Source organism: Protopterus annectens, chromosome 1.part0 (assembly GCF_019279795.1).
Source record: "Protopterus annectens isolate FY-2018-M chromosome 1.part0, PAN1.0, whole genome shotgun sequence".
Taxonomy (NCBI): domain Eukaryota; kingdom Metazoa; phylum Chordata; order Ceratodontiformes; family Protopteridae; genus Protopterus; species Protopterus annectens.
This window is the reverse complement of record NC_056725.1, coordinates 1,387,103,413-1,387,130,736: the sequence shown is the minus strand read 5'-3', so window position 1 is coordinate 1,387,130,736 and position 27,324 is coordinate 1,387,103,413. Positions and strand designations below refer to the sequence as shown.

Here is a 27,324-nt window from a genome sequence, read left to right as displayed (position 1 = left end):
GACCATCCTTAGGAGTTGTATTTAGAGGATACACTTTTTCTGCATTGCTAACTGAAACTCATGGTTTAGTCACCATTTAAATTTCACTAGCATTCACTATTTACATTTCCCATCTTGAATGCTATCTAAGCTTCTATTATAAGTGAAATTGTTTTAAGGATAAGGGGTGATGCTTTAATACTATATCCTTGAAAGTCCTGTGAATATGGCAGTCTAATGACTCTTTCAGGAAAGCATAGGGGCTTGGGTCATTTCTATGGGATCTGATTAACTCCTAGTCTGTAATAAATATTTAATTATTATGATTTCTACAGTATTTTTCTCCCATTTTGTTACAAAAAAACTGATATTTGACAGTATTTCTAAACTGTGTACATGTTGCATTAATTTGTGTTCACGATTTAAAATGATTCTTGTTTGGTTTAGTTTTGTTTCCTTTTTTTCTGTATTGCTTTTGACTTTGATCTAGCTAAGGAAAAAAAAGAAAAAAGTTCATTAGTGTGGCCTACCTAACCATATAGTTTATAGTATCTAGACTGTTAGAATTAGTTTTGTGCGAGTAGTACTTATTGATAAGCTTTATAGTAATCAGGAAGGGACAGACTTGTATAAACTGCTATTTTGTAGATTAGAAATAGATGATAGAATTCAGAGAAACTTTTCATCTTTATTTTGTTTGTTTCTAGGTCTTTAATCACGCATGTTACTTGTTTGCACGCCTTCTGCCCATGCTGTCTACATACACTGACCTGGTACTCTTCTACCTCACCGTCTCGTCATCCACTCACAGGACAACATCAAAGTTGCTCTGTGTATTAACCTCCATGTTTACTGACCTTGCTCAGAAGGTAAGTGCAATGTTTCACAGTCTTGCAGGATATTTACTAGCAAAGATCCTAGTTGAGTGATTGTAGGCATGATTTATTTAGCTGGCATATTCATGGTTGTGCTTCATTCAGAAACTTGTCTGTGTTTTCATCCTAGGGATTTTGTCTTCCTAAAGAGCTGATGGAAGAAGCTGATGGAGAAGGAGCATCAGAATTCCATGACTACGAAGGTGGTGGAATAGGAGAAGGGGAAGGAATGAAAGATGTCAGTGATAAAATAGATGACGAAGAGCAGGCGAGTGTTTTTGTTCATTTTTATTTGTAACACCTGCAAATATAAAGTATTATCCTAATCTGGAAAAAAAACTGTATCTGACGTAGAATTCAAATCCTGCATTCACATGTGGGGGTCAAAGTAACCCACAACCACAATGCAGAAGGATTTTAGCCCCATGTAACCCCGTTACTAAGGATCATCATTACTGACATCTCAGCACCTTAAGAAAGGAAAACATTTTTAGATAGGTTCTACTTGGGTTTTTATATTTTCACTACCAGAATGTCAGTGGCGGCTGGTGACTTCAAATCAAAGGGGGGCTGCAGGAGATAGCTGAATGGGGTGGGGTCAATGGGAAGGCGTGCAGCCAACTAGAAAGGGGAGGAGCTATGCTCAAAACCACAAAAACTAACTTTAATTAAATATGCTGCCCTGGGTGCCAAACCCTCATTATGAGAGTCCAATCAAGCCAAATGAAGTATAAAAGAATAAAAATATTTCAATGCATTGGCTGCATGACAACTTACTTAATATCTAGATGGAAAGAAAAAGGTTGTGAGGCATGAACAAATAAATTACTTTTTAAATACATTACTGGAATGCCAGTCAAAATCAAGTATAAGAAAAACGAGCAACACTCGACTCAAACCGCTTCTCCTTGCACTGCAGTTCTAATTATAATTTTTATTCAGCTTTATTAAAGTACCAAGTAACATGCTGAAAGTAGCAATCTGTGATGCCCTCATTTGTAAAAATGTTTCTTATCCAAAAAAGACCTGCTGCCTGACAACTATCTACTTGTTTCATGGGGAAAACATGATCAAAGTAAAAAATGAAAAGCAACCAAGAAACAAGCTCAAGATACATTGCTTAAAGGATTACTGTACAGGTTATGGACCACACATGAATGGCATTCTGTTTAGTTTATGGGTAAAGCCCTCAGAGATCACTGGAAGTCTCCAACAAGTGTAATGAGCTTCTTAAAATAATGTAATCCTGTCCTTTATTACAAATACTGTCATATGCATTTCAGTACCCAACGCTTATACATTATCTAGTTAAGTATTCTCTGCATAGCAACAACAGAAAGGCTTTCAATGTTGGCAATTCTTTAACAGTATGCTTATTAAAGCTTACTTGCATGTTATGATCTCAGACAAGCTTACCTGATGGTCATTAAAGCATTGCTACGTAAAACACAGAGCAACAGGCACTTTCTGAGTAATAAGCATAAATCAACAGTACAAAAATATGACAGAAACCAGACCATTCTGCAAAGTCAAGAACAGATGAAAAGCCGCTGTAGTACTTGTGTCTACCTTGGATGGGGGGGATACCCTGCACATTTACACCCTGCACATTTATACTGCATAACTGCTCCTTGACTTGCTTGGACACATCCAGAGTCACTGCATGGGGGAGTGGGGTGCAACAAGTATGTCACAATTTGAAATGTCTCTGGCTGACTGTGATGGCCCTGACACATTTGTCATACCTCTCAACCACAGAGCAAGAAATGTGGACAAAGCCATACATAGAAGTGGGACAAAGGCCCAAAAATAAGGACAATTTTTAAATATTGCTCTTATAAACTTAGGAAGATAATAGAATAGTAGGTCTTGCATTAGTATGAATTTTCTGAAGGATATGAAATCTGAAACTCAAATGTCTCATTATTTTCTAACTTCAGTCTTTAATGATTTACCACTAATTTGCCAAAAAAAACACAATTTTATGAAAAATGGATGGAAAATGTGATGCAAAAATATAAAACAGTCACACAATACAGCTAGGAACCTGTCAAAGAAGGGACACTTTTTTAATATTAGTACTGCTAACTTGAGCAGCTGACAAAATAAAAGAATCTACATGCATTTCTGAAATAAAAGTAATCTATAACTCTGATTATTACAGTTATTTCTTAATTGTAAACCCTCCATGTTTTCTTCCAAAATTGCTATTTTTGCGGAGGGATTATTAGGGGAAGAGCAAAATTTTAAGCCAAATTCGGGGACAGTTGAGAGGTTTGGCTATGCCTAATTATATAAAGCAATTTATTTGCATGTACCTCTCAACCTGTTAATGCAATAAATCTAGACAAGGCCAAATATTTTGGGGGAACATATAAATAGTACTAAAAATTGCTCTTGTATAAACTAAGACAGTTGATAGAATAACAGGTCTTACTTTCGCATGCATTTTTCTGAAGGTTATGAAGTCTGAAACTCAGTGTGTCATTATATAGTGACTTAATTCCTAAATGATTTTCTAGAAAACCAAATTTTATGAGGAACAAACCAAAAATAAGAAGCAAAAGTCTATTCATTCTGTGAAAATCTGGACAGTTGGGAGGTATAGTTCAGCTGGGGCTGTCTGAGTTTGCCACCCTTCCCCCTCACAAAATCATGGTCAAATGGAGCCCTCCTCCCTGCAGCCATTCCAATGATCCATTACTTGGCTATTTCACTCTATTTACCATAAACACTAATGTGCATACTGCTTTACTTCTATGATGATTTGGATTTCATTTGAAGGTTTTATTTTGCATTTTATAGCACAAACACTAAGACATCTGCTAAACAAAGCAATGCAGTCTCACAATGAAAACAGGCTTAGCATTAAAACTTCTCTGGCCTTGAAACTCACATTCAATGAAACAGCTTTGAAACCCACATTCAAAGAAAATACATTTTGCCAGTGGCAGATAAAGATTAACTTTGGGCTGTTTTCAAATCATAGGCCCCTTGCACATGAAACATACATGTGCTCTTTGATGCACCTTCCTGATTGTACTAAATTATATTCCTTGTACAATACATTACAGATGTTAGACGGCATTTTAAATTTATTGTTTTGAACATTTTTCCAGTAAACAATGAAACAAAATGCATGCACCAATGACAAAACTACCCAATTCAGAACATTTCCATCATAAAAGTCTACTCAACCTTCTACAGTCCACTAGTGTCAGTAAATATGCACAATCTCTGATGTAGTAAAAGTCATCTAAATTCCACATTAAAGAAATCTGTAACAATGAAGAGGTTGCTGCTAGCAAACAACTTTATATGTCATTGTTTATTCATCTACAAATAAAGTGCCTGTTGCCCTTGAGGAATAAATTGCCAATGTTGCATGCATTAAAAAAAAATGATAAGCTAGTAATATCACAATAGGGACTGTATGGCAAACTGATAACAGGTTCATAGTTACAACTCTAGGTATCTTTGCCAAAAAGGACTGCAGCGTCCACCCACTTTACAACACAGTACAGTATCAGCAATGCATCTATCTACTGTGGGAGTAGAACCCACAGCCTTCTGCATCAAAAGCAAGTACACTACCTGTTGTGCTATTAACAATGCAAGCAGACTCAGAATAAGCAGCACTAAAGTTTTGTTCCCTTGCAGCTCTCAGCTCCTTGTAAAATCTACTCGACATGTAGTTGTATCTCTGAACTTTGCAGCACAAGAAATCTGGAAAAAGCTGACATTTATTGGTGGGGACAAAAGCCCAAAAACCAGGGACACATTTTAAACATTGTTTGTATAATGTTGGAAAGTTGCTAGAATAAAATGCTGTGTTACCACCATACATTTCACTGCCACATCTTTAACCCAGGGGACCCTGTGCAAAACAGTCAGAGAAACATACCACTATGCCAAATCGGCTTTTTTGTGAAAGACAGGAAAGACTAACTTAAATGGCTACCATTTAGTGAATTCAGTTCTCACCATAGCGGTCAACCTCTTGGCACAAAACACCTGAACAAAGCCAATAATGGGGGGAATACAGCCCCCAAACATTCAATGAATTCAGTTCTCGCCATAGATAACTCTCAACCTTAGCACAAAATACCTGGACGAAGCCAATAATGGGGGAATACAGTCCCAAAAATAGGGACAAATTTCAAATATCCATGTTATAAACTTAGACAACTGCTAGAATAAACAGTTGTGTGTTACCATGTACTTTCTTTTTTTTCAAAACAAGTTTATTGTTTTAACATATAAGAGAAATATCATAACAATTTTATACAAATAATTAAAAATAGGTATTATTATAATATTCAACAAAACAACTAAAGTATTTACAAAGACATCCACTACAATCAGATCAATTAATTAAACTAAAATACTGTGCTATTGAAATTAGAATTTTTTTAACAAATTTTGTAAATTATCCCATACAATAAAATGTGATGTTTTTCTAGTTGTTCTCATTCTAATTGTGCTTATTTCCATATGACACATTATATTCATAACATTTTTAAATTCATTGAGCGAAGGAGGTGTATCTGAAATCCAATTTCTAGTTATTATTTTCCTAGCCACTGCTAGGATAGACCATAACAAGGGAAGCTTAATCTTTTTAACACATTGAGGTACAGGTGTGTTGAATAATATAAGAGACTTAGAAATAATGAAATTATCTGTAAAAAGAGCCTGCAAAAATTCATTAATTGACTTCCAGTATTCTTTCAACTTCATACAGTCATAAAACATATGAGCCCAGTCAGCATTAATTTCTACATTACATCTCTTACATAGATTATCTTTATTATTAATTTTATTCATCATCAAAGGTGTATAAAAGATCTATGTAAAAATTTCCATGTATAAAGTCTCCAGACAATGGAAGATGTAGTTCTATAAGCAGATTCCAATATATATTGTTTATCTTGTTGAGTTGGTGGGTCCCCATTAATAGAGGTGAAATAATTCCAGTATGAATCTCCATTGTAAAAAGTTTCTTGTCTGATAATTTTATGTATATATGAAAGTTTACCTTTATCAGAAACTTTATGCTGTAAATTTATTATCAAGTAATCAATCAGTTTTGGAATAGATTCTTTAACTGTTATAGACATTAGATCTATTCTATCAATGAGACGTTGTCTAAAGATCTGAACCTCTAACCAGCAAGTTTCTCTTAGATCAAATTCTTGTTTTAAGAAATCTAGATTTTTAACTTTATTATCAGATATCAGCTGATACCAGTACTTTAGATTATTATCTATAGCTAAATGAGCTCCTTCAGAAGTAGATGACATAAGCATACCCTGAGTATAAATTATAGGGAATACAATAAAATTCCATTCCCTATACTTAGGGTGCATGAATATAAAGTTACGATAACTAATAATAATATTTAATGGGTAACAGACCATATGTTTAGGTGTAATAGGTGAAGTACAAAATTCCTTTAGCAACCACAACATGGAGTATTTTATAATCATATTTTTATGTGTTAAGGAGATTTTCATGAAGTGCATACTAATTAGCTCCCAATAATCTTTCCATTTTGCGACATATGACCGATCTATTAATAAAGTAATCTCTTTTATAATAGAAGAGATAATATATAAATTAAAGTCTGGAAAAGAAATACCCCCTTGAGACCAGCTATTAGTATGTTTCTTTAATGCAATCCTAGGTCTATTAGGTGCCCATAAGAAATGTAACATTAGTGTATTCAGTTTCTTGATAGTTATTTTTGTAGGTGAAAGTATTATTGATTGTATTAAGTATAAAATCTTGGGGAATATTATCATTTTAATAATTGTAAGTCTCTCCTCCATAGTAAAAACATATTATTCCAGGTATTAAAAAGATTTTGTATATTAAGAAAACAGGTATTATAGTTATTATATATAATAGATTTAATATCTTTAGATAGTATTATACCTAAATAAGTTATCTGACCTGAGTTGGGTACATATTTAGTAAAATCACTAATGAGAGTATTTTTAGTGTATATATAGGTAGTATTTTTTCTTCATTGAATATTAAACCAGAAATACTTTAAAAATTCATCATTTTATCAAATAAAGACTGCATAGAAGAATTAGATCCTGCTGATGTAATTAGAACATCATCTGCAAAAGTTGAATTTTTGATGTTGTATTTTCTTCTATTTCAAAACCCTCTATGTCAGTACTGTTTCTAATCAAATTAGCCCAAGGCTCCATTACTAAAGTGAATAATAGTGGAGAAAGTGGACATCCTTGCTTTGTACCTTTAAGAATGGGTATTTTTGTGAAACATATGTTCCTACCTTAATATAAGCCAGCGTTCCTTTGTATAAATGCTCAATTAAATTTACAAATGCATCAGAGAAATTTGTGCATTTCAGTAAGGTAAACAGATAGTCCCAACTTACTGAATCAAATGCTGAACCTATATCAAGACTAATAAGTGTTAAATCTTTCTTTTCCTATTTGCAAAATCAATTAATGTTAAAGTTCTTCTTATATTATCAAAAGTATTTCTATTTACAATGAAGCCCGTCTGATCTATGTCTATAATGCCGGGATAATTGTCTTCAATCTATCAGCAAAACTACTCATAAACATTTTATAATCAACATTAAGTAATGACATGGGTCGATATGAAGAACATCTAGTTGGATCTTTATTAGGTTTTAAAATTGGTGAAATAAATGTATATTGCCAAGATGGGGGGGTTATTAACTCAGTTTGGGCCAGAATAAAAACCTTATGTATTAATGAATATGTAGTTTTAGAAAGGATTTTATATATCTCTGGTATAATACCATCATTACCCGGTGCTTTGTTTGATTTAAGCTTATTTATTTGTGTAATAACTTCTGTATATGAAATACTCTTGTCCAATAGTTTAATCTGTTGTTTATTAAGCTTTTTATTCATGTTTGTGGTTATAAACTCCTTTATTTTATCTTTAGGTTCCATGTTAATGTTGTTATGGTTAATCTTGTGAAAGTGATTTCTAAATTGGTCCAGTATTTCTGGTATACTAGAAACATTCTTCTTTTCCTTAGAGAAAAGATTTCTTTGATATGGTTTTGTTTATTCAATCTTTTGTTTTATTTTTAAGTCTATGTAAGTATTTGGGGCTTATTGAATAAGACAAAACTTGTATTCTCTAAAGTTATTTTAACTTTATGAGTTAAAATTTCTTTGTATTTCTCATTTAGTTTGTTTATTTCTTCAATAACTTTCTTGTCCATAATATTTTCTTTATTATTATGTTTATAAGAGTCCAGTTTACTTTGAATATCTAACAATTCCTTATCCCAAGATTTCCTTTTGTTATTATACCATCTGATACTTTGTCCATATAGATATGATTTTAAGGCATCCCAAACATAGACAATGGAGACTTCAGGAGTATTATTTATGTCTAGAAAATGTTGTACTTCTGAAAGTATATATTCTTTATAGTCTTTTAGCTGAGTTAAGTATGCTGGTATCCTTTTGATCTGAACATTATGAGTATTTTTTATCATGAATTCAAAACAATTGAGTTATGATCAGATATAGGACATGAAATGATTTTGGAATTAATTAAATCTGTTACCATCTGGTTAGAAATAAAGACCCTATCTATTTTTGAATAAGTTTTGTATCTGTTAGAAAAAAAGGTGTATGGTAATGATTTTGACACTCTCTGATTATTAATATCATTCAAATGATAAGAATTAGCAAAATCATTTAAATGTTTTGCATTAGATGTAATTCTTCTTTTCTTTATAGTGGTAGTATCACTTTCATGTAGTATACAATTAAAATCACCAGCTAAAATAATATCCCCTATAGAGAATGATATGATCTTATCAATATGATGTTTCACTGTATTAATACCAATTCCAGGTATCCAATATACATTAATTAAAGTGTAAGTCTTCCCATTAATTTGTATTGTAACCATACAAAACATTCCTTTGTCATCCTGATAAGACTTAATGGTTTTAGGAATGGGCATACTTTTATTCCATAAAATAGCCACTCCTCTTTTTCTGAGTGTGCTCTGAACTAACCAATACTGTATACTTATTAGTGGCTAGTTTATCAATATCTTTTTTCAAGAGATGGGTTTCTTGCAGGAAGACTAGATTGGCCTTGTGTAGATTAATGTATCTTATTAGGCTTGTCCTTTTACACGGATTATTCAATCCATTAATGTTTAAAGAAATTCCTTTTAAAGATGTCATTTGGCATTTTTAAAACTCAAGAATCTTATGATCGAAATAACAAATAAGATAAATAATGTTACATCTCCTCTTTTAGGTGTACCTTTAAATATAGTTGTATTTATTAAATCTCTTATGGGATTTTGTATAGGATTCAATTTTGTTTGTAGTGACAATGAGTGTACAAAATATATTGTGGATGTCAAAACTATATACATATAACAATAAACAAGTGAAAATAATGTAAGGATTAAACCTTGCATCCCGCCTGGAGTTGAAAACTCCAACTTAGAGCAGTATTTACTACTCAAGTTAACCCCTACCCTAAGCAGCAGTACCTCAGCTACCACCTTATCAATTTAATACTAGTTATATTTAACTGAGGTTAACAGTTTTCAATTCAATTATCTATCAAGACAAAACTACACATTTGGTAAAACAGCATCATATAAACTAAAATAAACTTTTTTTTTTTTTTTTTTTTTTTTTTAAAACTGTTCATACTATTATATAGATCTATGTAATATATAACACTTGTATTCTAATAGCATTCAAATCATCTTAATGTTAGAAATCAAGAGGAGAGAAAATTATGTGCTAACATTCATTTAAATCAAAAACTTTGGCTAATATGATTCAGACATTACATGCATTAAGATGCATCTATTTTCTGTCATGTGAATTCTATCAACAGCTTCCAAAAAAATCTTGAATTGTTTGTATATGAGCATTTACTTAAACTCATTATTGTCAATAGAGTAAAATATTGTATTCATAAAAATTATTATAAATCATATTGCATAGTTATGCAGATTCTCAGAAACACCCAAGTCGTTATTACCTAAAAAAAAAAAAAAAAAAGCCATCACACACATAAACACAGACACACACACACACACCCACACACACACACATACATATACACATACACATACACATATATACATACATACACACACACACACACACACATACACATATATATATATATATATATCTGATCTCACTGAGTTGTGTCTTTGTAGAGCACTGTCCTACTTGCTGTCCCTAGAATAAATCTGTCTGCTTTATACAAAATAATGCACAGCAAACACATATTGGTAACCAGATTTTACAATCATGCTAACCTACTGCTTTAAAATATATCACATGACATTTCTTCCAGAATAGAGTTATAAGATTATTTATGTTTGTCAATCAGATGAATTAAATGAGTTATAGTAAAGTATATGTTTGGAACACAAATTTTAACACAGATTATTATGCTGCTGTTAAGTAGATTTTCAAAACATTTAAATAAATGTTTCATTTTTATGCCTTTTAAAATAAGACATTTACTTACTACAAGAAACTACATCATTTAAACTCATTATAACTGACATATTTTATGAACAGAGTATTTTTCCTGAATCTGTGGTGTGTCAGTGTGATAACCTTGTCAATGTTTATACTAACTGCTTTCAGTTTCTCTGTGAGAATTCTGTGATTTGAAGATTCTGAGGTAACTCAAGGACATTGTGCATAAGACAGCCCACATCCCAGATTGTCTCTCTTAACATTTTGGCGGAAACTTATTAAAAACTAGTGACAAACATTCATTTAGCAGTGTAAATGCATCTAAACATGACAGAACCTCCACAATGTGTTCCACAGATCATCACAGCCTCTATGCAAGTGAAATTAAACTCAAAATTACCAACAAGTAATAAAACTCAGCATTCTTCTCCCAACTCAATTTTCATACAAATCCTATTATTCACTGTGCCCACACAGTCAAAAGCATTTCTATATATTAATAAAGAAAAGAAAAGAGAGTAGAAAATAAAAGGCAGAAATAAAAAAATGTAAGAGAAAGCTGTAAGAAGTATATACAATGGAATGTTACTTACTGTTTATATTAATAGAGTTAAAAATAAAACATATTATTTACTCTTATTTAGTTCTGATTATTATTAGTTAAAGCATGACAGATTATTTACAAACAAGCATAAGCAGTATAATCAAGAAAGTATAATTAGAAATAGCATTTGAAGAACTTATAAACTTTTACAAGAAATAAATATGTTATTATTCTATTAATGATATTTTCATTACTGTTCTCTCCTGCCCTCCCCACCCTTTACCCACTACATAATCTAAATAGAATGTCATTGTTTAAACAAAGAAAATAATAAAAGAAGAAGGAAAAAAAAGGTAAAGATAAAAAATGTATCAAATTACTAACCTTACTTTTTCAGAAAGAAAAACAAATCGAGTCACAGCCTGCCATTAAATCCTCAGGCATTTTGACTGGTTATGAAACAAAACATTTCTTTGCACATAGAGAATAACTTTGATTAAATCTTTTCCAAAATATTTGTGGCTTTCTGGAAATGCAGGAACTATATTCAAAAAGATTAATAATGAACTAAAATGATGAGAGAGAAAAACATATAACAAATCATTTGTTTTTAGTCTCTTCTTCTTCTCTGAAGTCTTCCAGGAAGCTTCAGTTGCCAATCTCTTTAATGAAGAACTAGCCCATTCCATTTCTTCTGTTTTATCCAAAATCCTTTTTCTTTGACAAACAGTAAAGCAGAGTCTAAATCATCAAGACCTTAGGACCATCAGGAAGGAAGATTTTAAGCTTGGCAGGAAACAGAAGGTATGTTTTAAACTGTGCTTTTTTAAGCTCCCTTAGTGGCAGAAAAACTTTTCTTTTAGCAATTACCATGGAAGAATAGTCATTGTCAAAACGCACAGTTGTCTCATTAAACTTAACAGGAGCTTTAGCCCAAGCAGATTTAAGAACCATCTCTTTATCAAAGATGATAGAAATCTAACTATAACTGATCTAGGATAGTTTTTGTTAGAGTTAGTATTAGCTATAGATCTATGTGCTCTTCGATACCAAAAGAGAATGCTGCTGGTAAATCTAAAGTTGTAGGGAGCGATGTTGTTAAAAAAGAAGTAATATTGTTACCTTCAATATTTTCTGGCAGTCCAAAAATCCTAATGTTATTGCCTAGATCTATTTTCCAGGTCATCCAGCTTTGTTTGTAAATGTGTATTTTGTTTCAGCAGAAACTCAATGTTGGTTTCCTGTTCTTGTATTTTATTTTCCATGTCATTCACAGCTTCTTCTATGCCTGTCATCTGGATCTTCTGTTGTTGCAGGTCCATATGTAACAAGTCTATTTGTTTTGTAGTTTTTCTATGAAAGTGTCTATTTTAGTATCCATTTTATCCATCTTAGCAGTAAGTTGCTGGACTATAATTATCAGAGACTGAAGTTCTTTCTTGATGCTGGAGTCTTGAGAATTTGTCTTACTGGAACTCATTTCAGACTGATAAACTGACAGGAAAATTTCCAAAGTAATTTCTGACAGGAATATTATTAAGATTTCCTTTCTTTTTTAGATATAGTTCAAGAACTATATAAAACAAACATATTTAGAAAGAAAATTACTTCAAGAATTAATTTTTTAAGTAATTAATTCCTGTCAATGTAATGAAATTGGTGGAGCTGAAGAAATCTGCTGCTATCCTGTGTTCATCCTTGGCCACGCCCCTCACCATGTACTTTCTGAAGAATATGAAGTCTGAAATTCAAATGCCTTTTATTTTAAACATTTAACCAGGAAACTAGTCTGACTTGGAACAAAAGACCATTTTCAGCAGAGCAGGGAGAAATGCCAGACACATCTTTGTAAGATGGGAGGACATGCAGACACCACACAGAAGGCAGCCCAGCCAAGAATCAAACCAGAGAACCTGTAGCTGTTAGACAGCAATGCTACCAGTGCACCACTGCACTACAGACTTTGCAAGGAAAAATGTAGATACTGATACAGAAACCACAGATTTTGAGGAACAGAACAAATATGAGGCAAAAAAAATCTGCAATTTTTTTAGAAATGGTGGTGGATAGGGAATTCAGGTCCTTGCCACCTGCATCCAAGGTACAGGGTTCAAGCCTAAGTATCTCTACCCACCACCATTTGTTCTCTCTAGCCACCAGTATATAGTAACTGGGGCATTTTACACACACACACACACACACACACACACACACACACACACACACACAGACACCCTTCGTCCAGCAATATAAAAGCCCAAAATCCAGCCAGCGATATAAAGCCTTCACCTACCAACCAGCGAACGAACACCTACCCGGTTTCACGAAGCAAGCCCACAATCTAAATCCAGACAGCGACCGAACACCTTCCTGAAGCCTTTGTTCAGCAGTAATCCACGAACGAAGCCCGCATAATGAAAGTCCCGCGAGAGCAGCTCAGTCCTCCTCATTTGTTCTGCTTGCAGCTGAAGCAGTCTGGAGCTCCTCTGTTCCTGGTATCTCACAGCAATGATTGCTGGGTACCTCTTTGTCCATATCTGGACTGCTGGTAAAGGCAGTCTGAGTTCTCTCGTGTCTCTGCGCATGCGCAGAGGAGTCGGGACTCGTGAATTTTTTTTCTTCTGTTTTTGTTTTTTTATTTTACAGATTTTTTTTTTTTTCTAGGTGGGAGGGCTGTAGTCCGGCAGTCCGATAGCACGAGCCGCCCCTGCAGAATGTGCGCTTCTGTGAGTAGTCTCTCACTTGCTGATGCCCATGTATTCAGCAGTGCATGCCATGAGCCTGCCAGTTGCATAAACTCGCTATTCCCCAGAGGTCCCCACATCAAGTTCTTTTTTGTACCCCTGCAACACTGAGCCCTTTACTTGAACCTAATTGGCTTATGTGTTCCTTGTCATGGGAGTTGACTTCTGGCCAAGCCAGAGCCCTTTGTCTCATTTGTTCCTGCCTGTAAATCAAGCCTGCCTGTAAGCTAAATTGTTCATGGCTAGAGTCTGGTGCTAGGGAATGGGCCTACCAGAAGAGCATCTCCCAGTCTTGTGGAAGAGCAGCTGAGCACTGCTGTAGTTATCCTCCAAGGGATCCCTTTGGCAAATAGTGTGACTTGCACAGGGCAGCACAGACATAAGGCAGACTAGTTCCATGGTGCAACCCCAGTAAGTAGGTGTCACCCAGGCGGCAAGCCAAAGCTGTCTCCCTTCTTCCAGGGTGGTCCAGCAGGCTGTGGCAATTCCCTCCCATCCTCATCTGCCAGCATCTACAGGTGCCTGAACCGCTTTTTGAACTTGGGTAGCCTGTGGCATAGTTAGGGCTTTATTTCCTCTATGCCATAGAGCTGCTTCACCTGATTTAGATCTTTATCTTTTCTGTCATCAGTCAAATCCTGCATCTACTTGCTTGAAAAGTGTTTCTGTCATCAGTCAAATCCTGCATCTACTTGCTTGAAAAGTGTCTCTGTGGTTATCAAATTGCTAGATAAGACTATGACTAGCATTGCCGATCTACACCTAAAGTTTATCATGCTGAAGAAAAACAACCTGACACTTGCTCCCCCAACTTTGTTGATTTGGGGAAGCACTTTAACATTAAAAGCAAGCTACCACAAACACCAGAGGCTCTACACAGATACATGACATTGGAGGAAGACATTATTAGCCTACTTCTTGAAAATAACTGACTGTAACTGACAGATTCTAAAGACGACTGGCAAAAAGTCCTCCTCACAGCCCCTAGCATTAATCAGAGTGTCACCACAGTTACAGTCACTTGTAAGATATGCTTAGGCCTGACACTCCTCAAGTTAAGTCCAGAATCAGAATCCATAAGGCCTCTTTGTTCCTTTCAGGTGGTGTGATCACTGTTAGCTAGCAGGGATTTGCGCATGATCCAATTCTCAGTTTTGCTGAAGAAATTTGAGATGGAGGATGTATACTGTAAGCTCCTGTCCTAGGTGTGCATCCTGAGGTGGTTGCTCTCTACTTTCTTCATGTAGTCATTTGGCTTGTCAATAGCAAAGACTGATCTTTGTCTCACATAGTTATTTATTTGGAGGTAGTTGGAAATGCGGATTCTGTCACACTGGGACCATCCCCCAACCCCATGTGGTTCAGAATACCATTGTTGAAAAGAGTCTGCTGTATTCTCTGGGTAAAGCCTTGGAGCCTAGAAGTCAAGCAGCGTCTTTAGTGGGAGCTTCTGGTGCCAGTTTAGGATGACACCATTAGGAGACTAGGTCCGAGCCGTACACTAGTTGCAATGCTGTGGGCTTCTCACTGTGACCACCCACCCCACCCCACCATCAGCTGCTGCACAATTTTCTCTGTGCCCAGAACCCAGCTCAGGTTTGTCACTTACTAACCCATGTATGTGGTCATACCTGTATATTCAAGCTGGTAGCTTTTGACCATTGTCATTACTTGTTTCCCTGAGTATGTTAACAGTTCAGACACAGCTCTGCTTTTGTGGCTTTTTGCTACAGTACTCTTGAGATATGGCCAGACCATACTTCTAAACCTGCAGACATTGAAAATACCTACAAAGACCTTTGAAAAGTAGGTATGACCACCCATAAATGTGGACATCTAATTAGCATATAATTTAAATACCAAAGAAACGTTTAAAAACTCAAGTGTGATAAAGATGTTAGAAAGATACAAGCACATTATCAAAGAAACTGTAAAATCAATAAACTTAGTAAAATGTGTTGCAAAATTTAACCATGCAAGTCTGTTTATTTTTCTTCTAAAGGGAGAGATGTGAGACTTGTCAACTTTCTTTAAATTATTGCGGCTTTCTATGTACCAGAGACTGCTTCAAAAACACTTGTGATATAGGAGACTCCGAAAATTGTATGATGGGAAAAAAAAATAGGTACATCATGCGCAGGGGTAAATCTGGCCTGAAAATTGGGGCATTCGTCCAAAATAGGGACAGTTGATAGGAATGCTTCAGACATAACATTGTAGTCTGCAACTTTCTTTGCCTTAAATTCAAAATTTTGTTTATTCTTACAATTCCTTAGCAGCTGTCTGACTTGTTTTCTTGTCTCATTGATTTTTTGTCCCCTGAGACCTCATTTATTCCAGCCCAGCCTCCATTGCCCCACATCCTTGCTGGGTCTAGCAACATCCTTCTACCCTCACCCCCAACTTATTCCATTGTTGCTAGGGCTGATCGTGGCTCTTAAAGGCATCCTGGAGGCTCAGCAGTCTATTCCTCAGTCAAACGTTTTTATTTTACATGCCCTACCCACTTTTCCATTTTCCTGCCCCCATAATCACTAGTTGCATTCTAGGGCAACTCTCCTCTTCGGATCACACCTCCCATTAGGGAGCATCACCAATGAGCACCCTCCCCTCAGGATGGGCTTGCCTATTCCTGCCTCCCTCCCTTCCTGCTGCTCCATCTTTATCTCTCTACATCTTGCCACAATGCTTTTGGTATATTTTCAGATTTCACTCTGTTCTCAGCTTAGTAATACCAACAGATTTGTTTTCATGTTTTTACTTAACATGTAGACTTTGTGAACAGAATTTTCTTTTGTTACTTGTTGATGGGAAACCGTTCCTTCTACAATAGCTTCTACAGAACTGATTAAACATGGGGTACTTTTTCCTCATACTTATAGCCACACCTAATACACCAGCTTTGAACTTCACTTGCATTATATGGCTGTTGTTTCGTAGATCAGTGTTGCAGTATTCTAAACTGTTAAATCATCAGGTAACCTGTATATCCAGCTGGGGATACCAAAGTAATTTATGACTTAAGCCTGTGGGGCATAAGGATATTTAAGCGAATGTATGAGCATAAAACCTCAGTCATGCTGCCAGTCTGAGCACAGGTTGTGCACCCATTGGTTTGTTCTACACATGGTCATTTGTATAGTTGGCCTTCGCTGCTTCAGATAAGTATCCCCTTGGGGAACCTTCATTGATTTTCTTTGTAGTATAGCTGTTTCGTACTTTGTTAGATGTCAGCTAGGAGGGGAAAGTGTGATTGTGGTTGGCAAATTTCCTACAAGGATCTCCACTTTCATTGCCTCTTCTCTTTAGGCACAGAGCACAGTTATAAGAATTGTATGGTTTGCTAGTCAAGTTTACATAAAACCTTAGAGGCAATTTTCTTCCCTTTATATATACTTGGAAATCCAATGTCTTAAGTGCTTTACCCAGGCTGAGATGGTCTTACTCCTATTAAATCCATTCTCCAGGCCAATTGGCCTGTGATGATGATGAAGACTCCTTTTCCTTGGATTCCCCTGTTGAGGAAACATCATTTGAGGAGACCATCTGTAACACAAACACTTTGAATGGAAATTAAAACAGATTACTAATGTGCAAAAAAGCTATTATAATCGTTTAGTGCTCCTGTCCTGGAGACCTTTCTCAATGACTTTGCATCTGCTTCCACTGCTCCTGACTCTCAGCCACCAGCTCCTAAAAGGCCTGATAGAGATTAGAAAGTACCTGAAGATTTAAAGTTTCTGTACAAGAATCCCTTAGCAGAGCCTTCTCTGTTTTCCTTTGGCTGCAGACCAGCCTTCTAAACTCCTGCCTGCTGTTAAAGCCTTCCATCAGATAGACACCAGAGCAATGAATAGACTGGCAGAGGAGGTATATACCTCTTCTGCTGTAGCCTTCAGAGCTCTGACCAGTCCAACTCAAATGACTAAATATTAGCTGTCCCGTGTGGAGAAATTAAACACAACCTTTGATCTGATATTATCCATGTCCTTATTCCTCACAGAAGGATCTTGGATCTGACATCGGATCCAAGCCAGAAACTTAGCACAGATCGATCCAAGGCTTAAGCTCCTCCCTCTCCCATAACCCCCTGCTGCCCTGTAACCACCAAATCTCGTTTGCCGCACGTTTGCTATGGACATGATCCATCTGACTCTTGCTTCAGTTAAGTACTTTAACTTGATTTTAACTTAGATTAGGTTATCTTGATAGGTTTACCTCCTTTAGTCTTTTTAGTGTAATTACCATTAGTAGTTGACCTCCCGTCCTTTAGATTTGCTAGTTTTGAGTGTGTGTGATGTAGATTCCCCCGTTAGTCCATTAGTCTGTGTTTGGCACCATTTTTATTGCTAGTGCCCCATTAGAGCTTTGTTCTTTAAATTGTCTGAAAGGCCTTCTGGTTTTAAAAAGTTCTCCTCGTGCAGTCAGAAGATGCCTAATTCTGACTCGCAAGAGGAGTGCCTGTATTGTTTAGGAGTTTATTTATTTATTTATTCCAGTTTGGTGACCGGGGAGGTCCACTGGGCTAAAAGCCCATTTTCAGTGGAGGCCCGGGGAGAAAAGCTCCATAATACAATGTTGCATGACATAATCACACAATTACAAAAGGTAAATTGATTTACATACAGATTAAACATTGGATGATTATAGAAACAGTCCAGGAGGATGATAGGCAAATTGCATAGGGATGGGAGAAATTGTTAGTTACATTAGCAATGTAAGACAAATATGGAAGGTATGAAGGTTAGCCAGGTGAGAACGAAGAGGGGAGCTTGGCAGGTATAGAGTGAAGCGTGCAGTTACATTTTCGGTGAGTATGCAAGTGAGAGGAGTTTAGTTTTGAAGGAGTGTAGATTGTCACAGGTCCTCAGTGTGGAGGGAAGGGCATTCAATTTTTTAGCAAGGGAAAAGGAGAATAAAAGGTGACCGGCTGGTTGTTTAGGTTTGTGGATAGAGATGAGGTTTTCATTAGAAGATCTAAGGGGTCTGGGGGGGTGTAAGGTTGGAGGATATTGGATAGTGCAGGGCAGAGGGTGGGTTGAAAGATTAATTTGTGGGCTAAGACAATTTGGAGGCTGTCTAGTTGATTGGGGAGTTCAAGCCAATTTAGGGTTTGTAGGGATGTGCTGTGATGAGAGCATGAAGTTGCCTTAGTGGCAAATTTGGAAATTTTATTGTAGCATACTTCCAGTTTAGAGGTTAAGGTAGAAGATAGATTTGTAAGCAGAGGGGCACCATATAGAAGAGATGGGAGCAGATATGTAGTGGCTAAGGTACGTCGGGTAGAGGAATTGACTATTTCTGTACAGTAGGCTGAGTTTTATATGGGTTTTCTTGATAAGTTTGATATGGGTGTTGAATTTTAAGTGTTCATCGATTGTAACCCCTAGGAGCTTAGCGGAGGGAACGGTGTTAATGTTGGAGTTGTTAAGGCAAGAAATTTGAAATTAGTTTTTTTCGGTGGTGGAGAATTTTGAGTGGGTGAAAAGAAGAATCTTAGTTTTGTTAGCATTAAGTGAGAGGTGATTTTGATGCATCCAATTTTCAGTGGTTGTGAAGGCGGTTTGAGTTAGAGATTGGAGTTCTTTAAGGCTGGGGGCAGAGTATATCAAAGTAGAGTCGTCTGCGTATTGGACAATTTTGGTATTGGGAATAGCTTTGTGGAAGCCATTAATGAAGATGTTAAATAGCAGTGGGCCAAGTATGGAGCCTTGGGGAACTCCTGTGGGAGTAGGAAGGAAGCTGTAGGAGGCAGGAAGGAAGCTGTAGGAGGCTTGGCCCCATTTCACAGCTTGGGACCTGTCGGAGAGGTAGCTGGAGAACCAGGATAGGGTTTTAGGGGAGATGTTAAGGTTGGATAGGTGGTTTAGTAGATGGGAGTGGGAGATGGTATCAAAAGCTTTGGATAGATCTAAGAGAACAAATGAAACTAAGTTACCAGAGTCTCGAGCTGAATTGGCAGAGTGTAAGAAGGAGAGAAGGGCTGTTAGTATTATGTCCAGGGCGGAAACCGTGTTGGGTAGGAGAGCGCAGCTGGTGTTTGACTATGAATTGCATGAGTTGCAGGTGGATGCATTTTTCGAGGATTTTTGATATAGGAGAGAGGATAGCTATGGGGCGGAAGTTAGAGAAGTTTTGCTACCTTTGTGGAGTGGGAGAATAAAGGCAGAGCACCATAGTTTTGGTACATAAGATTCGAGAAGGGATCGATTTATCAGGGAAAGCAATACTGTCGGCGGCAATTTTTAGGAGGAGGCGGGGATGTTGTCAGGGGCATTTGTGCAAGGTTTAAGTCTGGAGAGAAGTTTCTTTATAAAGTGGGTGGCTACAGGTTTAAGTTCAAAGGTAGGGGGAGGGGATAGTGAGGATGTGGAGTCATGGGAAGAGGGGGTGGGAGAGTGTTGTTGAGGAAGGTTTTGGTTAGCTCAGCAATAGAAGAGGTGAAGGAGGAGTTGAATAGATTGGCAATGTCTTGGTCAGATTTGCTAGTATCAGGGCAAGGGTTGTTTGTTGTGCCCGGCTTAAGAAGAGAGTTAATAGAATTCCAGAATTGTTTGGGTTTTTTTTGCATGATTTATTTGTAAGAGGTTGTAGTGAGACTTTTTATCTGATATGACATGTTTTTTGGCAAGGTTTCGTAATTGTTTGTATTTAAGTAAGTATTCAGGTTGTTTATGTTGGAGATATTTTTTCCAGGATGTGTCTCTTTGTTGCATAATTTTTTTGGTTTCTTTAGTAAGCCAGGGGGCGGTCTTGGCTTTGACTCTTTTAGTACGAATTGGAGCTAGGGAGTTAGGGATAGTAAGGAATATGGTGTTGAAGAAATCAACAGCTTCGTCCAGGGGTAGGGTTTTTAGTGGGTTCCAGTTAGTGAATTTGAGGGAGTCAGAGAACGTGGAGGGATTAAAGTTGGTTAAGTTGCGAGTGTGTAACAGTTTGTGGGAGAAGGAGGAAGAAGTTGTTGTTCTATAGGTGAAGGCAGGGCGGTGGTCTCCTAGAGGGTCTGGAATAATGCCAGATGTTGAGGTTCGGTTTGGAATAATGCCAGATGTTGAGGTTCGGTTTGGATGAGACACCAGGATCCAGTCTAGGATGGAGCCTAAGAGGGTAGTTTTGTTGGGCCTGGTGGTATAGTTTATAAGTTGTATGAAATTGAAAAGGTTGATAGATAAGGTGGGATTATGGTCACTGATTTTTTGCCAGTTAATATTTACATCTCCCATAATATAAGTTTCATGTTTAATATTTAAGGAGGACCAAGAGAGGATGTCTTCCAAGGTAGTGGTGTTGTTTCCAGGAGGATTGTAAAGGGAGATGATGCAGATGCTTTTATGGTCATTTAATTTTAGGAGGCCAGCTACTAGTTCAGCATTATGAAAGGAAGGGATAGCATTTGGGAAAGGAGTGATGGATAAGTGGTTAGCGCAGATTAGTGCTACACCACCACCTCTTTTATTTATGCGATCGGATTGGAGAGATTGAAAACCGGGGGGAAGGAATTCATTGTTGGTTATGTGTGGTTTTAACCAGGTTTCAGAGATGGCTACAATATCTGGTGAATTATGGTTTAGCCAGGCATGGAAGAGGGTAATTTTATTAGTTAAGCTTTGGGCGTTGATGGTGAGAAATTTGAGATCTTTACAATTTGGTTTGTTGTTGAAATTTTGGTTATTTGTTTGAGGCATGTTTGGTCCAGGGTTTGGATGAATGTCTCCTGCTAGGCAGAGGAAAGAGAGAAGGTGAAGTAAGTTTGTTAGTTTTAATATGTTTTAGTTTGTTAGGGGTAGGATGGTAGGGGGTAGCTTTAGGTTTGTAGAATTTATTTGGGGCTTGGAAGAGTTTTAATGTTAATAAAGAGGGGGGGTGAACTGGAGTTATAGAGGCAGAGATATTGTGGTAGTGATTAATGGGGTATGGTGGTGGAGGTGGATATGGAGGGTTTAGGTGAAGGTTGGTATAGGAGGTGGAATGGTATAGTGGTAGAAGAATGAGGGCTAGGAGTAATGTAGGGGCAAGGATTGTAGTAGGAATTGAAGGCATCGTAGAAAGAGAGATTAGATTTAGATTAGTGGTGAAAGAGCAAAAAGCTTTGTATGTTAGAGTATGTAAGGCAGGTGGGTGGGAAGAGTTTAGCTTGAAAGGTAAGGTTGGTGGAGGGGGAGGTATATTTGGGAAAAGTGGGTGGAGTAATCTAGTGATGGGATTGGGTGATGTAAGTGGGAGGGGGTATGTGATGAGTAATAAATGTAGGACCACTGGGGGCGGGTGGAAATTGGGGGCAGGGTAGGGGAGCGGAGTGAGCCCGCAGGGCGAACGGAGAGGGATAGAGCAACAGGGCAGAAGAGTCCAGCTGAAAAAGTATCCGCCACTGCAGGTTGGAGCTGAGGTAAGTTGGAGGAAGTGCAGAAAAACGGGTGTAAGTAAGTGGGGATTGAGTAAATAGGGGAGAAGAGAAGACTATTGAGGTGAGGAAGTGGAGTAAAATAAGGGGAGGTTTGGCTTCTGAAGTGTTTAGAGGTGAGGTTGGAGTAAAAGATTTGAAAGGAATAGGAGCAGGCAAGCGAGGAATAGTGCTGCCACCTAGTGGAGAAAGGAGAGAATGACAAGCAGAGAGTGATAGGGAGTAAAGAATAGGGCAAATGGACAGAGGCTCGAAGGTAGAAGGAAAAGCAAAAGGGCTATAGGGTACTACTTCAGAGGGGTACAGAAAAGGGATTGGGGGCCATAGGCACCACTGAGAAGGGGAGTTTATACGGTCTGTGGTAGGCTGCTGTGTCATACTCACAGAGGGGCTGGCTAATAAATAAGGAAGCTTAGGTAGGTATAAGACTACATACATTTATTGAAAATTATTTAGTGATTCCATTCCGATGTTCCTTTTCAGGAGGGCCCAGTTTCATGGAAAGCGACCAGTTGAGCTTACTGAGCTTTTGCAGGAAATAGTCTGAATGTTCGGGAGGTAGAGCAGGACCTTCGGGGGTGGATTACTGTAGAGAGAGAGGGAAAGTAATCAAAAATAAGTATAGGGGAATAGAGGGAGGCAAAAATTGTAAGAAGTAGGGAGAGAAAAGGAATAGGGGGAATATAGATAGTAGGAGGCAGAGTAAAATAAGGAGGAGAAAAACTTGAAGACAAAGAGGGTGGATCTAGGAAAGGGTATGTTTGAGGGAGAGTTGAAATTGTAAGGTAAGGATAGAAAAAGAAAGCAGTTATTGAGAAATGAGGTGAAGATAGAGGAAGGCAATTGTTAAGGGAGAATGCAAGAGAAAGCAGGGAGAGAAATGCAGCAGAAAAACCTTATGTTTGTTACTATCATCCAGTACAATTAGAGTCAAAATGCAGTTATGCAATACATCAGATAAAATACAGGAATGGTAACACAGTATCAAGTTCAGGCAATCTGTTTCATTTAAAACAAAGGTTAATGAGAGTAGTATACCTCTAAAAGTAAGCTATTGAATAGAAAAATAGAAACAATCTCAGACAGCCTATCAGGTTCTATGGCAAATATTACTAGGCATTTTGTCCATTTCAGCAGTTCAATAAGTGGCTAAACTACTGTTACATTCATCGAAAGAGGTTTAGCTCTTTAAGATGCCCTGTACAATAAAAGGTTAAACTATGTAACTATTTTCTGATAGAAGATATCAAAAACATTGCGTTATGTTTATGTAAGATAGAGATTTGTTGTTGATTAGAAGCAGATAGATAAGGCTCTATGGAATGTCTTTAGGAGGAAAGTCAAGAACTGTGGGAAAGAAACAGTTGGAAGCGATGTTTTGCAACCATGTTACAAAAGTATGATTAATGGGAGCATTAGCTGGGAGGTGTTTCTCTGAGCTCCTGCAGGGGTGTCCGTAAACAAAAGGTATCAAAAGGCAAGCTTTAAGGTGGTTGAGAGTGACGCCTTGTAGGAGAAGCATTCAAAAAGTATAGGGGTGGAATAGCTATTTGGCCTTAGTGGAGGCGTTTTAAAGGAGTTCCAATTTGGTTAAAAGTGAAACCAGCAGGCTTTGGAGGTTGTTGGGTGGCTTGGAAATGTGACAATTGAAAAAAGAAGAGCAAGTCTACAGTTGTAGGCTGCAGGGTAAGCAGCGAATGGCTCCTCTGGGAAGGCTGTTGTCTAAAGGGCGGGAAAATGGAGTCTGCGGAGAAATAGTAAAATTATTGTGTTGAAAAAGCTCCCTTGAAAAAATAAAATGTTAAAGGTTTAGAGAGCACCCGCAGTACTTTCCAGCTGGAGTGAGCACCCGCAGAACTAGCGAAGCTCACAAAACTCTTGAGCGCTAGCAGCTTTACCTAGGCGGGAATTGGTATCAGTACTCGCGGAGCTCGCAGAACTCTTGAGCACTGGCAGCTTTACCAAGGCAAGCATACGTTATGTAAGGTGGAAAAAGTGAAATTACTATATAGAAAAGCACCAGGAGCACCTGTGGAGCTTGTAGATCCTTTGGGCACTAGTGCCGTACAGGTGGAAGTGGTCGCTAGTAAAATTAGAGGTTTTGGGCATGAGCAGAGAGAAGGAAAGAAGATACGGTCACTTAAGTGCCGAGGGTGGGTGAAATGAACCCAAACCGCACGGCGTGTTAGGAAAAGCCAAGCAACACCCAGTTTACCTAATTTTGCAGATAGCAATCAGTTCAAGGAGAAAAAATCAATTGGTAACCTGGAGCTATCAAGAGCCAAAGCCCCCAGGAGAAGAGATAGGAAAAACTCAGACCCAACCCTGTTCCCGTGGAGCCAGCGCTGATTACTCTGGCACGGGGTCCACTCTGATCCATGTGAAGGCTGAATGTGACTTCTGTGCTTTTCAACCCCAGGCTTTTGGCAGAGCACTGAAGCAAGCTGCTGCTAAAAGGTATGGCGCAGGGCGGGTCCTTTGTTTCTCCCTCTAAGCTTTCCTCTCTTGACCTCAAGAGGAAAGACCCCTTCCATGCCTCCGGTGGCTTCTAAAAAAAGCTGAGGCTGTCCGATCCTAGATCCCTGGATCTGACTCCAGCCCAGGCTATCTCAGATCCGAGGTCTTTGAATTCTTCTGCCATTTCCAAGGCTTACTCGGATCAGAGGCCTTCTGATCTGATTAAGAATAGACCAGTTGCTCCTTTTGCTAGGCTGTCGGATTCGACAGGCTTGTTGAATCCACCCATAGTTATTGAAGAGGTAGCCTCACCTTGTTCCGGGCAGTTCTTTCAGTTGGCTCCTATGCCTCTGAGTTGAACTATGAATCACTGACTCAGATCCCTGTGGTCTCTAGCTAAGTCTATCCACTCCTCCACTTCCTCCAGATCGTCCAGGAGTTTGTTGCCTTCTAATATGGACAGGATAATGATGAGATTTCTCAAAGCCCAGATAGAGCTGGGGCTTCTGGCATCTCTAGCTCATCCGGCTAGGGGAAACTCTCCAGTTCTAACTGTCCATTCTCCTCTTTCAACCCAAGGGGCTTCAGAATCGCTGGTCCCAGATACCTGCAGTCACATCCTGGCAAAGTTTAGTATTCCCTTTGTCTCGACCCTGTAAGGGTCCATTGTCTTCTCTGCTCCGCCCACCCTTGGGTCCCCCAGATCTCTGCCCAACGATGTCTCCTTTGGTGACATCCTTGAGATCTTGAAGCAGAAGGCGGATGGTTTTCTCAGCCCCCATCTTTGCAGGAGTCTGTGTTTCTGAAGGCATTTGGGATGGGCCCATCTACTTCCAGGGTATTCCCCACTGCCGAGTAGGCCGATATTATCACTGGCAGGGCCTGAAAGGAGCCTGACACTGTGGAGCCAGTTCACAAGCGAGCCAATAAATTAGTTATCCTTCCTTATTTCTTACCCTCTTTGGACCCTCCGTGAAGGACAGTTTGATCTGTAGTGAGCAAGAGGGGAAGATTTTGTCCAAGGTCAGGATCAAGCTTTCTACTTGTCAAATGACTTTCTCTAAAACCCAACAAGGGTTCCGGAAGCCAGTCTTCATTCCAGGATGATCCTGATGATTCCTGTTCCAGAGGCAGAGGGTGAGGATTCAATGGCACACACCACCTTAGTGGGGGGGCACATAATCAGGACTCCAGGGAACCTTTCTTTGAGCACCCCTTTCAGCGCTTCTGAGGCTTTGCCTGACTACTCTGCCCTGGAGGCAGTCAGGGGTCATATTTCCCTTCACCCACTAGCTGCACACATGTTACCTCCAATCAGTGGGTGTTAAACATCGTTTCCAGGGGTTATTTCATTCCCTTTTCGGAGGCTCTTCCTATATGAAGATACCTCCCTGATGTTCCACCCCTTCACAGGGAATTGGCCTTCAAGGAAGTTCAACAACAACTTCAAAACAGAGCCATCCAAGAGGTCCCAGCGTGACAAAGAGGATCTGGAACTTACTCTCGCTTCTTTTTAGTGCCAAAGACTGGGGACCTGCATCCTATTTTCGACCTCAGCGAATGGAATCTGTTGGTCAAAAAGTTCAACTTCCAGATGTTCTGTCCATTCTGACTCTCTTATGTAAGGATGAATGTCCTCTGTGATCTCCAGGACACTTACTATCACATCAAAATATAGAGGCACTCCAGGCAACATCTTCGCTTTTGGCTAGGGGCCAATCCATTACCAGTTCAGAGCCCTACCGTTTGGACTCATCACAGCCCCCCCCCCCCAAGGTGTTTACCAAATGTATGGCTGTGGTAATGGGTCACCTGTGGCTAAAGGGATTTCAGGTATTTCTGTACCTTGACGATGGACTCCTCACTGCACACTCAAGGCATCGACCGTTACAAGCTATCCATTATGTCCTCCTCCTATTTAGTCAGTTGGGGATTACTGTCAATCTTTCAATGTCAAATCTGGTCCCCACACAAAAGTTCATAGGAGTTCAGCTAGACTCCATTTCAGAGATTGCAGCATTGCCTCTACACAGAGTTCAGTTGATCCAGGAGCAGGTTGTGCAAATATTAGACCCTTCGCATCCTCCAGTTTACTTGATTCTTCGGACCGTAAGATCCATGGCTGCAGCCATTCAGCTTGTTCCTCTAGCAAGGTATCACATGCAGATTTTACAGTGGACACTGGCAGTCCAATGGTGTGCTGTTTCTCAACCCATGTTCATAAAACTGATACCTGTGTGCAGATGGCACCTTCTTCAGTGGCTTCAATCCCAGGATCTCATCCTATGCAGGCCCTGTTCTGTCCCTCCGCTCAAGACCACTGTGACCACGGACGCTTCCCTGTTGGGGTGGGGCATTTCTGGGGGAGCACTGTCCAAGGCTCATGGTACTCTGTAGACACCAAATTGCACATAAACTTCCTAGAGATGAGAGCAGCCCTACTAATGTTGCAAGCCTTTCAGGACTTCCTCCCCCTGTGGACGATTGCAATTCAGACGGACAACATGGCAGTGGTCTGGTATGTCAGCAGACAGGGGAACATGATCTTACCCTTTGTGCAAAGGGGCCATGAGAGTGTGGGAATGAGCGATATCCTCCAGACTCTTTCTTCTTGCAATGCATATACCCAGGGACTCCAACGTTTTGGCTGACAAACTCAGCAGATTCATTTAGAGTCCTCACGAGTGGTCCCTCAGTCCCATGGTGGTGAAGCAGATTTTCGCAGGCTGGGGTCAGCTGTGCTGCAACCTCTTTGCTTCCTCAACCAACCACAAATGCAGCATGTACTTCACTCTGATCCCCCACCTAGGAGTCACCGAGGGATG

At 38.6% G+C, this 27,324-nt stretch overlaps 1 protein-coding gene across 1 annotated transcript in view; it reads left to right on the top strand.

The window, feature by feature from the left end:
• Positions 1-27,324, top strand: part of MDN1 (midasin AAA ATPase 1) — a 3,484,183-nt gene that overhangs the window by 2,935,668 nt on the left and 521,191 nt on the right. Inside the window, exons 83-84 of the mRNA XM_044071809.1 lie at positions 687-848; positions 985-1,122. Coding sequence (XP_043927744.1) covers positions 687-848; positions 985-1,122 — 300 coding nt within the window. The remainder of the gene's footprint in view (positions 1-686; positions 849-984; positions 1,123-27,324) is intronic.